The sequence below is a fragment of the Coregonus clupeaformis genome, unplaced genomic scaffold (genome assembly GCF_020615455.1).
Source record: "Coregonus clupeaformis isolate EN_2021a unplaced genomic scaffold, ASM2061545v1 scaf0112, whole genome shotgun sequence".
NCBI classification, from domain to species: Eukaryota; Metazoa; Chordata; class Actinopteri; order Salmoniformes; family Salmonidae; genus Coregonus; species Coregonus clupeaformis.
This window is the reverse complement of record NW_025533567.1, coordinates 434003-447391: the sequence shown is the minus strand read 5'-3', so window position 1 is coordinate 447391 and position 13389 is coordinate 434003. Positions and strand designations below refer to the sequence as shown.

The 13389-nt window shown below is 41.5% G+C and overlaps 1 protein-coding gene across 4 annotated transcripts in view; it reads left to right on the top strand.

Moving 5' to 3' along the window:
• Positions 1-9918, top strand: part of LOC121568919 (synaptotagmin-C-like) — a 50203-nt gene extending 40285 nt beyond the window's left edge. For all 4 annotated transcript variants that reach the window (XM_045213470.1, XM_045213468.1, XM_045213469.1 and 1 more), the window contains 4 exons: positions 636-807; positions 4337-4466; positions 6528-6618; positions 7043-9918. In XM_045213470.1, the coding sequence (XP_045069405.1) occupies positions 636-807; positions 4337-4466; positions 6528-6614 (389 nt within the window). In that variant the 3' untranslated portion in view covers positions 6615-6618; positions 7043-9918. The remainder of the gene's footprint in view (positions 1-635; positions 808-4336; positions 4467-6527; positions 6619-7042) is intronic.
• The last annotated feature ends 3471 nt before the right edge of the window (positions 9919-13389 follow it).

The window sequence follows — 13389 nt, the reverse complement described above, 5'->3', positions numbered from 1 at the left end:
CAGCGAACAAACAACCAAACGCTTTAAAGTCAATTGCATAATCAATCCTAAAACACAATTGTCCTGGCCTGATTGATGGCTCGGACTTAGATAGCTGATGATGATTTAATGAATGAATGCCTAACTGAAGTAATTTAGATATTAATCTGCCTGTGAGGATGTGATGATCCTGCATTACCACGGTAACAGTTACTGACGAAACAACACGCTAAATTATGAGGCCTCTCCGTTATTACTGCTTTTATGATTAGGAGATTATTAGAATGCCTAACAAAGGTGTAAAAAAAATCCACCATAAAATCAAATGGTAACTGTCCGTGTTCTGTAAGTGCTACAACGAATTAGAGCGGCAGTTTGTATTCTGTGGCAATTGATGTGAATCCACTTGTTTTACTTTGGCCTTAATTCGCCTTGCCCAAGGTGCCTTGATTTGTATGCTTTTTATGTGTTACAGACAGATGCCTGGGCGTGGGAGTATCATTTGTTCTTCTCTTATCTTTATCCCTCTCTCTCTCTTTCTTCCATTCTCTTCCTCTATTTATTTCTCTCTTTCTCGCTCTCTCTCTCTCTCTTTCTTTCTCTCTCTCTCTCTTTTTCTCTCTCTCTCTCTCCCTCCCTCTTTCTCCCTCTCTCAGACCCGTATGTGAAGGCTTCTCTGATATGTGACAGCCGAAGGCTAAAGAAGAAGAAGACATCCATTAAGAAGAACACATTGAACCCCACCTACAACGAGGCTCTGGTCTTTGACATCCCCCATGAGGACATCGACAGGGTGTCCATCGTCATCGCTGTCATGGACTATGACTGGTGAGCAGAGACCTGGGCTGTTATTACTTTGTTATTATTGGACAATGGGAGTTGTATAACTTTGTGTGTGTTGTGGAGCAGATCTGTTGATATAATTGATACCATTATAATACTGACTATGTATTTGGATGGTTGCGGTTGTTAATTGTTAGATAAGGGTATGTCTGTTGTTGGTAGTTGTTATTTGTATGGTGTGTAGCAAGGTTATTATAGTAAACTGAAACTAAAACTAATCATGACTAATCATCACTCAAAACTATTTAGTAAACTGAATTAAAATAATTAACAAACCCGTTTGAAAAACTAAAACTATACTGCCTCCAAAACTAACTAAAATAAAATAAAAACCATCATGAAATATGTTTTATTTTATTTTTGGGGGGCAAAATTCGAATAGGGTTTTCAAGCTAAACTAAGTTTTGTATTGAAGTCAATGTACCCAGAGGAGGACGGAAACTAGCTGTCCTCCGGCTATACCATGGTGCTACCCTACAGAGTGCTGTTGAGGCTACTGTAGACCTTCATTGCAAAACAGTGTGTTTTAATCAATTATTTGGTGACGTGAATATATTTAGTATAGTTTTATCCAAAAAGGATAACTTTTTTAAATGTTTCACTATTTTTAATTTTTATGAAATTCACTGAGGAGGATGGTCCTCCCCTTCCTCCTCTGAGGAGCCTCCACTGGTGTACACATTGTACAATCAATTAGTGACAGAGAGCCTCAAATATCACTTTTATTTTTATATATCCACTGTACACATAAATCATGGCAAATTGGTTCCTGTTTCAGCCATGTCTTTGGTCACGTTTGTGTGGGTCAAACAAAAACACCCTAATGATTGGTTGACAATAGAGCCTCACACAATGCAGGCGATGGCTGCAGGATAAAGTTGGTGAAGAGCAACTGCAGAAACTTGCAGTCGACTGCAGTCAAAACTTCATGACCTTTGATCATATGATTTTTGTAAAGTCCATGCAGATTAAATGTAGGCTCCAGTCTGACGATCTTTATCGCCAGAATGCAACACTTTAAAAGGCGGTGACCAACGATAGAGCTTCAACACTCTTGGTTGTTGAGGAAATTGACCCACTACTACTGTTTACTTGGTGCATCTACGTCATCTCCCTGAGTCTACCGTTAAACCAAACCTAACCCATGACCTGACCCATCACATTATTACTGCCCACAGTGGCAAGAACTATACATAAATGGCTCCTAGCCTCCCATGCATAGGTTACTTTCTGTCCCTAACACTAAAACTAAATCTGAAACTAAATAATATAAAAATGAAATATACATGTTTTTATAAAAAGTAAACAAAATAAAAAATAAGGTAAAGTAGATCTGAAATCTAACTGAAACTAAAATGAATTTCAAATTAAAATCTGAAAACGAATTAGCAGTTAGCACTCTGTTACGTTGATAGACATTGTTATTTGGTTGGTGTGAAGTTAGTACTGGATCATGTGTAACGTATGTTGATGGTGGTTATTATTTGGTTGGTGTGTAGTTAGCACTGTGTGGGTCTATTACGTTGATAGATGTTGGTGTGTAGTAGGATGGGTCATTCTGTAACCTTAAAGTAACTGTCCAATGTTAAATATTAACTATAATTACTTACAATATGAGTGAAATAGTTTTCCATCCAATAAAAAAAAAAATATATGTATGTTAAGAAGCTTTTCTGTGTTGGAATGGTGTGGGCGTAACCCAACAACAGAATGGTGTGGGCGAATACCAGTCATTAAAAATATCCTCCTCTAGACCGCTGATTGGCCAGCTCATCCTCCTCAGGAGTATGACATCATACTCTATGAGGAAATAGCAAGCATTTTTTAAATGGTCTGTATGAGATTCAAGTTTGAGGTGTTTTTTCTCCAATTCATGCTTTGGCCACAAATACGAGTATAGGATGAATCAACAAAATAATTTGGGTATGAGTTAGCAGAATATAAACTTTGAAAAGTGAGATTTTCACTGGACCGTTACTTTAATAGACATTATTATTTGGTTGGCGTGTACTAGCATGGGTCAGTCTATAATATAGATGTTATTTGGTTGGTGTAGTTAGTACTATGTAGGTCTGTACCATTGATAGACGGTGTTATTTGGTTGGTGTGTAGCAGTGGTCTGTTGAACACGTAGCTGAGTGTCCTAGTGAGTCAGACTCCTGGTGGATGGACGCCTCATGAATAATCATGATTTATGCTAATACTATGAGTTAGCAGAATATGAACTTTGAAAAGTGAGATTTTCACTGGACAGTTACATTACATTTTAGTCATTTAGCAGACGCTCTTATCCGGAGCGACTTACAGTTAGTGAGTGCATACATTTTCATACTGGCCCCCCGTGGGAAACGAACCCACAACCCTGGCGTTGCAAGCGCCATGCTCTACCAACTGAGCTACAGTTACTTTAATAGACGTTGTTATTTGGTTGTTGTGTATTAGTGTATGGCCGTTGATAGACGTTGTTATTTGGTTGGCGTGTACTAGCATGGGTCAGTCTATAATATAGATGTTATTTGGTTGTTGTGTATTAGTGTATGGCCGTTGATAGACGTTGTTATTTGGTTGGCGTGTACTAGCATGGGTCAGTCTATAATATAGATGTTATTTGGTTGTTGTGTATTAGTGTATGGCCGTTGATAGACGTTGTTATTTGGTTGGCGTGTACTAGCATGGGTCAGTCTATAATATAGATGTTATTTGGTTGGTGTAGTTAGTACTATGTAGGTCTGTACCATTGATAGACGGTGTTATTTGGTTGGTGTGTAGCAGTGGTCTGTTGAACACGTAGCTGAGTGTCCTAGTGAGTCAGACTCCTGGTGTACGTCTCCTGTTTTACATAAGGATGGGCACCTCATGAATAAACATGGTTTATGCTAATGATAATGGAAATAGTGTCTGGGGGTGAGACACTGTGTAACCATGCCAGTGTTTCTCTGTCTGCACTCACACCCTCCATCATCACACCATCGCCTGGCTGGTGTGTGTTTGTGTTTTTCTGTTTGTGTTTTCTTTATCTGTTATTAAACCCATGTTGTAGGTTATAGTATCTCTATAGTTCTGTGTGTGTGTGTGTGTGTTCATGTGTGTGTGTGTTATCTTTTATTCATTTAAAACCCAGGTTATAGCATCTCTATAGTTCGATGCTTGTGTGTGTGTTTGTGTGTGCGTGCGTGCGCGTGTTTGTGTGTTTGTCTATGATATGAATGTGCTCTCTATTGGTATTGAAACCTTTGTAATAGTCTCTGTATATTGTGCGCTCGTTATTGAATATCCAACCTCTGCTACTGCATTCTCTTCCCAGCACTCAAGGTTGATAAATGAGGCCTACTCTGCCTGTTCCTCACAGACTCTCTCCCTCTCTCTCTCCCTCTCCCCCTCCCTCTCCCTCTCTCTCTCCCTCACTCTCTCTATCTCTCTCTCGCTCGCTCACTCTCTCTCTCTCTCTCTCTCTCTCTCGCTCACTCTCTCTCTCTCCCATCCCTCTGTCTGTCCCTGGTTGTGGGTCGGTCAGTATTGGTCATAACGAGGTCATAGGGATGTGTCGTGTGGGCAGTGACGCTGAGGGTCCTGGGAGAGAGCACTGGACAGCCATGCTGGCCAACCCCCGCAAGCCCATAGACCACTGGCACCAGCTCGTCGAGGTAATTCTGTGCATGATGTGTGTGTGCGTGTGTCTGTTTTCATTTGAGTGTGTGTGTGTGTGTGTGTGTGTGGTGTGAGTAACTACAGCCCTTTATTATGCAGGCCTGTGCTCTCATTCTATTTTCCTACTTCATATACAGTGGGGGAAAAAAGTATTTAGTCAGCCACCAATTGTGCAAGTTCTCCCACTTAAAAAGATGAGAGAGGCCTGTAATTTTCATCATAGGTACACGTCAACTATGACAGACAAAATGAGGGAAAAAAATCCAGAAAATCACATTGTAGGATTTTTAATGAATTTATTTGCAAATTATGGTGGAAAATAAGTATTTGGTCAATAACAAAAGTTTCTCAATACTTTGTTATATACCCTTTGTTGGCAATGACACAGGTCAAACGTTTTCTGTAAGTCTTCACAAGGTTTTCACACACTGTTGCTGGTATTTTGGCCCATTCCTCCATGCAGATCTCCTCTAGAGCAGTGATGTTTTGGGGCTGTCGCTGGGCAACACGGACTTTCAACTCCCTCCAAAGATTTTCTATGGGGTTGAGATCTGGAGACTGGCTAGGCCACTCCAGGACCTTGAAATGCTTCTTACGAAGCCACTCCTTCGTTGCCCGGGCGCTGTGTTTGGGATCATTGTCATGCTGAAAGACCCAGCCATGTTTCATCTTCAATGCCCTTGCTGATGGAAGGAGGTTTTCACTCAAAATCTCACGATACATGGCCCCATTCATTCTTTCCTTTACACGGATCAGTCGTCCTGGTCCCTTTGCAGAAAAACAGCCCCAAAGCATGATGTTTCCACCCCCATGCTTCACAGTAGGTATGGTGTTCTTTGGATGCAACTCAGCATTCCTTGTCCTCCAAACACGACGAGTTGAGTTTTTACCAAAAAGTTCTATTTTGGTTTCATCTGACCATATGACATTCTCCCAATCCTCTTCTGGATCATCCAAATGCACTCTAGCAAACTTCAGACGGGCCTGGACATGTACTGGCTTAAGCAGGGGGACACGTCTGGCACTGCAGGATTTGAGTCCCTGGGGGCGTAGTGTGTTACTGATGGTAGGCTTTGTTACTTTGGTCCCAGCTCTCTGCAGGTCAATCACTAGGTCCCCCCGTGTGGTTCTGGGATTTTTGCTCACCGTTCTTGTGATCATTTTGACCCCACGGGGTGAGATCTTGCGTGGAGCCCCAGATCGAGGGAGATTATCAGTGGTCTTGTATGTCTTCCATTTCCTAATAATTGCTCCCACAGTTGATTTCTTCAAACCAAGCTGCTTACCGATTGCAGATTCAGTCTTCCCAGCCTGGTGCAGGTCTACAATTTTGTTTCTGGTGTCCTTTGACAGCTCTTTGGTCTTGGCCATAGTTGAGTTTGGAGTGTGACTGTTTGAGGTTGTGGACAGGTGTTTTTTATACTGATAACAAGTTCAAACAGGTGCCATTAATACAGGTAACGAGTGGAGGACAGAGGAGCCTCTTAAAGAAGAAGTTACAGGTCTGTGAGAGCCAGAAATGTTGCTTGTTTGTAGGTGACCAAATACTTATTTTCCACCATAATTTGCAAATAAATTCATTAAAAATCCTACAATGTGATTTTCTGGATTTTTTTCCCTCAATTTGTCTGTCATAGTTGACGTGTACCTATGATGAAAATTACAGGCCTCTCTCATCTTTTTAAGTGGGAGAACTTGCACAATTGGTGGCTGACTAAATACTTTTTTTCCTCACTGTATGTAATTGTCCTTGGCCTTCTTTTCCCCTGTTCTAACTAGTCTTTGTTTTTCTATTCAGTCGTAAGTAACCACACGTACATACAGCATCTCAGAGTAGGAGTGCTGGTCTAGGATCAGTTTTGCCTTTTAGATCACATTGAATAAGATGACATGGACAGGGGGGACTGATCCTAGATCAGCACTCCTACTCTGGTCTGTCTTTTCATCCATTCCATATTTTCATTAGTAATGAAATATCTATTTTACCATACATTTACCATTGTTATCTACAGTGTCTGTGTTGGTGATACTAACTCTGTTTTAATATATTTTTCCAGGAAAAACTTGTGGCCTCATTTGTGTCAAAGAGTCCCGCAGCCTCCCCCAAGCCTCACATCGTGGTGGACAGTCCTCACTCTGAGTAGAACTGTGAGTAGAACTCTTGATTCAATGCTCTCACATGCAGTGCCAGGACCAGTGTTCAATTTCAATTCAAACAAATTAGTTGTATGATTTGGAAAACATTGTCATTACATAGTACAGGCAATTTCTGCTTCATGAATTAGATTGGATTGATTTCCTGCATTGCCTTTATTGAAGTGGACCCCAACCCTGACACACAATTTTCCAATATTCCATAGCTCTCTGTGGAGGGACCTATATAACCACAGCTTTATGATTATAACCTTGGTGAATGTGATCCAGCTGAGACTGAGGCTCTTAGATTAACGAGTTGTGAGGCAAGAGTATCTGTACCATCTAGATGTTATGGGTTGTGTAATGCACCCCTCCCCCTGACTTACTGTACTCTACTGCTCTGTTCTCTGTTTATGTATCTTCTCTCTCTCTCTAGGTTATTATCATCTTTCCAGTTCCAGACTTTCCTTTCTTTCCGCTCATCTGTGAATAATTCTCTCCATCAAACAAAGAGAGATAAGGAGACACATCAACTGCTACTGCTGTTCTACTGCTACTAATGAATTTTCCAACTCCTGTCGCAACAAAGCACAGGAAAACAGATTCTACATTCTATACAAGCAACACTTAGAACTCTGACACACACACACACACACACACACACACACACACACACATACATACACACACTGTGCTTCAGGTTAATGCCAGTAATTAATCCAGGAGGAGTGTGATGATGCATATTTCTCCCTCCAATCAGACCTGGGCCTAAGGATTCTGCACTGTATAGACTTCAAAAGACAAACCATGTCAATGCTTTACTTTAGGCCATTAGTATACAGGTGTAGGAGTTAGGAAACGTCTGTGCAGCATTTTCAGCAGGGCAAAAATCAGTTGTGGAGACTCTAGTCTAGTCAATTCTTGACGCCTGGTTTGGGCCTACCCTCTGGATCCTGGCTTTTCTGGCTTCTTTTAGCTGGAGGAAGGAACCTTCACCGGTCATTATTCTTGATGTCAGGGGAGGGAGAAATGTGGATGAACCCATCTGCCGAAGCATGTTTCGTAACCTTGAAATGTGTCCCTTCACCTCATTATTTTGTCGCCTTCTTCATGGTGCTCATTAATATGAATTCGCTTTTATTTTTCTATTTGTTTAGTTTTGGGGGTTTGTGTAATATAATCATCCAGAATGGAATTTATCCATACAATTTTTTTACGATCCACTAAGGATGTGACAGTGAGTACTTGAAGACCTGAACTATTTGAGCGCCTTCGGATGTTACAGGAATAGTGTTCCACTGTTTGGACATACTGGCAGACTTTACCCCAGAGGACTCTACAGGAGAACTGTGATGAGGACGGACCTGCTCGGCTTGGAGTGCACTTACTGGAAATGTATCCTACAGGGAAGGATTTCACCATTATACCGAATTTTTCTATCATTCCAGGATTTTGTTTTTTGGAAAGACATTATTTAATTTCAAAATAAAAAAATTGTCTGCAGTCCATCATGTCTCCGACTGGACGACAACGTTAGAAGGACACACAATTTTGTGTTGCTTTGATTTGTGTGTATTTCTGTGTTTGTGTGTGTGTGTGTTTTGTATTTGTGTGCGTCTGTGTGTGTATGCCTGTGTGTCTGTGTGTGTCACTGTGACCTTCTGTGTGACACATTTCTGTGCTCATGCTGTTCCTATCTTCTACCTGTCCTCGGGGCCCTACACCATTCCTAGCATCCACAGACTGAAACTCCTGTCTTTGAACAAAATGTGGCTTCTGTCCTGTGCGTCTTAGAAGAACCATTTTTGTGTAGGACCCATTGCACTTGGTGGGGAGTGGGATACTTATGATCCCTGATGAACAGTCGGTCTCTCAGAGATTAGAGTGTATTGCCTGTGTTGTTTCCCAGATCAGCTGTCAGTCACTCAAAAGTGCCCCCCCCCCCCACCTGATCTAAGTAACTGTGTTGGTTGTGTACTTCTTTTAGTAAATGTGTACTGTATGTCTGAGGGCAAACCAGTTGGCACCGTGATTGAAAAATAAAAATGTTGGATACGTTTTGATTACTTATAAAAAAAGATACAAAAAAACAGATGAGGTATAATTTTTGACTAGTTTATGTCCCCTAGCAGTCCCTCCAAACGGGGAGACAGAGAGGGGGTAGCCATGTCCTTTACCTCTAGTGAAATACAATGACCCCCGGTTTACGCTCTGCACTTCCTCTTTAAGCACCATGTGGCTACTGCCATGAGAGAACCATGTCTACCGCAACTTCTGCTACTATAACCTCAACTAACTGTTAGCATTACTAATGCTATGGCTGCCATTTCCTCTTAAACGCATTCAGGGGGATCCAGTTACTATTCCAACTTCAGGCCAAGGAAGTGCAGGGATGCTTACCGGTATGCTTGGTATGCACACAGATTAAAGCTGTATATCCCATATCATAGCCAGAAGTTTTCCATCTGGTACTGTATGTCACCTCAGGTTGTTCTGGGAGGTCATTGATCTGCCTGTATAAGTAGATACTATAGTATTGATCCATTGGCCTATCTCCAGGCTCTGTCTCCATCCCTCACAGTCCATATGATTCTCTGCCCCATAACGCTGTGGTGTTAGCAATCACTCAGCACTGGAGGTGGTTAGTGTGCTCCCAGTATTACCCTCCACCTCTCTCTCTCTCTCTCTAAATATACCTTTCTCTTTCCCCTTTATCTCTTTCTATACCTGTCTCTCGCTCTCCTTGATTGCTGGTCCTCCCACTCTATTTCTAAAAACTCCCATTTTCCCACTTCCCTCTCTCTCTCTGTCTCTCTCTCTCTCTCTCTGTGTGTCTCTCTCAGTGTTAGTGCAGTTCTGAATGGACATAGGGAAATGTGTGTGCATGCTAATATTAACATGAATGATGTCAACTTGATGCAATGATAATTCAATATGTGATGCTTTAAGCAAAACCTGACAATGAACTTGATACTAATACTACTAATGACGAAAATGGAGACCTAGCAATCGTTATCTCTGTAATCAAAACAATGATGATAAATAACATTGTTTATCCTGTATATCTTCCTTAAATTGGTATTCCTGATTTAATTTTTGATTATTTTGATAATTTCTTCAGAAGTTTACTTTTTTTATGGGTTAAACTGAGAAATAGACATTTGAACAGAAGTGAGACATTCAGTCAGGATGCTTGTTTCAGCCAGAGAACTAGGAGGAGGAGGGTGAAGAGGAAGATGATGTAGGTGAACGTGTGGGAGATGGTGTGGCTGAAGCAATGATAATGGAAATAAAGGATATGTATCATCCAGCCTTATTCTGTGTGTGTTTGTTTATTAATCACTGTGTGTGAAGTAGGTGTGGGTGCGTGCAAGCCTTGTGTATTAGGTACATATACAGTAGCCAACACACACACCGGACCTATATATATACACTACCAGTCAAAAGTTTGGACACACCTACTCATTCAAGGGTTTTTCTTTATTTTTTCTATTTTCTACATTGTAGAATAAAAGTGAAGATATCAAAACTATGAAATAACACATATGGAATAAGGTAGTAACCAAACATTTTTTAACAAGTCAAAATATATTTTATATTTGAGATTCTTCAAATAGCCACTCTTTGCCTTGATGACAGCTTTGCACACTCTTGGAATTCTCTCAACCAGCTTCATGAAGTAGTCACCTGGAATGCATTTCAATTAACAGGTGTGCCTTCTTAAAAGTTAATTTGTGGAATTTCTTTACTTCTTAATGCATTTGAGCCAATCAGTTGTAATGGGGGTATACAGAAGATAGTCCTATTTGGAAAAATACCAAATCCATATTATGGCAAGAACAGCTCAAATAAGCAAAGAGAAACGACAGTCCATCATTACTTTAAGACATGAAGGTCAGTCAATACGGAAAATGTCAAGAACTTTGAAAGTTTCTTCAAGTGCAGTCGCAAAAACCATCAAGCACTATGATGAACCTGGCTCTCATGAGGACCGCCACATGAATGGAAGACCCAGAGTTACCTCTGCTACAGAGGATAAGTTCATTAGAGTTACCAGCCTCAGAAATTGCAGCCCAAATAAGTGCTTCACAGAGTTCAAGTAACAGACACATCTCAACATCAACTGTTCACAGGAGACTGTGTGAATCAGGCCTTCATGGTCGAATTGCTGCAAATAAACCACTACTAAAGGATAAGAAGAAGAGACCTGCTTGGGCCAAGAAACACGAGCAATGGACATTAGACCGGTGGAAATGTGTCCTTTGGTCTGGAGTCCAAATTGGAGATTTTTGGTATAACCACTGTGTCTTTGATATGGGTGAACGGATGATCTCCGCATGTGTATTTCCCACAGTAAATCATGGAGGAGGAGGTGTTAGGGTGTGGGGGTGCTTTGCTGGTGACACTGTCTGTGATTTATTTAGAATTCAAGGCACACTTAACCAGCATGGCTACCACAGCATTCTGCAGCGATACGCTATCCAATCTGGTTTGGGCTTAGTGGGACTATCATTTGTTTTTCAACAGGACAATGACCCAACACACCTCCATTTGTTTAACACTTTTTTGGTCACTACATGATTCCATATGTGTTATTTCATAGTGTTGATGTCTTCACTATTATTCTACAATGTAGAAAATAGTAAAAATAAAGAAAAACCCTCGAATGAGTAGATGTGTCCAAACTTTTGACTGGTACTGTATATCTGTATCCATACTGTATTGAATATTTTCTGAACCTATAGGACCTCCCTCTCTCTCTTTTCTGCTGTGCATTAAGTTGTGTGTAATTATTTAGTCACTTTGTCATTAATTCTTTATTGTGGCCCCACTTGATCTAAATGAAAAGTGGAGTGCTGCTGCCTGCCCTGAGTGTCTTTCTCTGGTCTGCCTCCTACTGCTGCTTTGTGAGTCTTTTCTAGCAGTCATATAAATGCCATGGAAGTCATGTGGTGATTATACCCTTACGAACTGAGCATTACAGTCATGCCCACTGCCAGCACACTGAAACTCTACTACACCAACCGAGGGGGAAGTTTGCGCATGGGTGTGCATGCATGTGTGTGACAGAAAGAGAGAGGAGGAGGAGGAGGAGGAGGAGGAGGAGGAGGAGGAGGAGGAAAGGATTAAGAGAGTGAGTGGGAATGACATAGAGCGAGGGGAAAGCAGGGAGTGGATGAGGAGGAGGAGAGGAATTATAAAAACAAAGAATGGAAGAGAAAGAGTGTGTGTGAGAGTGAGTGTGTTTGTGTGTGTGGTGTGTGTATGTGAGGGAGAGGCGGAGGAGAACAGGTTTGTATATAGACACACTCGTCTAGGGGCGAACGGGGCACCTGCGGCGCTTTGACAGTGTGAGCAGCGTGAGAACAGTTGGGGGGGGGCCGGGGGAACTGCTGTCTCCATGGCAACGTTCCCACCGTGCAAAAAAAAATCATTTAGTCTGAAAGACATTTCACTCAGTTCAGTGAGCTGAAAGAGGCAGAGAGGGAGGGAGAGAGAGTTAGAGACTGGGGGAGGTGTGTGCAATATATAGAGCTGTTTCTATCACACTGGAGGGATTTATTAGGAAGCTGTCAGCCGCGTGTTATTGCTAATATATTACTGATTACTATATATAATGGTAATGTATTCTGTTATCTCATTAAATATAGATGTCCTTGCTGTGGGTGAGCCTTTGGTGTTTTTGAATTTAGCAAAGAAAGAAAGCAACGACACCATATAGATAAAGTGAATGTAAACCTCATATCTCTATGTGACAAAAACAGAAATATTCACTGTGCAGTGTAAGACTATCATAAGCAATATGGCTTCACCTTTCAGTCCACTCCCTATACAATTTCACATTTTCAACTTAATGATGTTATGCCTCCATAAATGTTCATAAATGTCATCCTAGAATAAGAAATAACCTCTGTGTGTGTGTCTGTGCATATGTGTGTGTGTGTGTGTGTGTGTGTGTGTGTGTGTGTGTGCATGTGTGTATGTCCTCGTGTGCGTGTCTGTGTATTTGTGTTTTGACCCAATACTGTTTTCGAAAATCAGTGTGTGTTATTTGTCATAACCCTGTTCTGTCTGTATGTCAGTGTATCAGTGTGTTGGTGATTACCTGTTGTGAGAGGACCAGATGGTCCCCTCTCTCCCAGCTGGAGGAGCCGGTCAAAAGAGTCTATACTTCCCACCACCTGGAGCAACCACTGAGGACAATCAAAGCACATCATAGAGAAAAATGATCAAACCCCACAAAACAGCCCCCTAAAGCAATATGCCATTTCTCATCACCAAGGGGAAGTCAAAATATAACAGTGACTAAATTTGTTTACCGACCACATAAGGAGTTGTAAAATTTTCTAATTGCAGGAGAACTGCCGGTTCTACCAACTGAACTTCAAAAGCAGTGACAAACTGCACATCCCTCAGAGCAACAAAATACATCAAAGTCCCCTAGAAAGGGATGGACACCCGGTCCCTTTCAAAGGAATTAATTTGGCCACTGTACTTAAGTCTGAATGAAAGGTTGTGTGGGTTTAATGAGTTTGGGACCCAAGGATAGCCTTGGGCACACTCCTGGCCCCGCATGAACCCTGCTAAGGTCACTGGGAGCGAGCACCCATGATGTGGCCCTCACTTGCTGTTTGCCCATAGCCTAAATAGAACCGCTGCCGTTTTACAGTGCCCTGCTCTGCTTTAAATTGGGTTAAATGGATTCAGAACATTGTTTCTGTGGGATGTTTTGAGTTTGATGAGCTCTGATGCCCATTGCTATTCGCTGGGCTGTGCTGACTG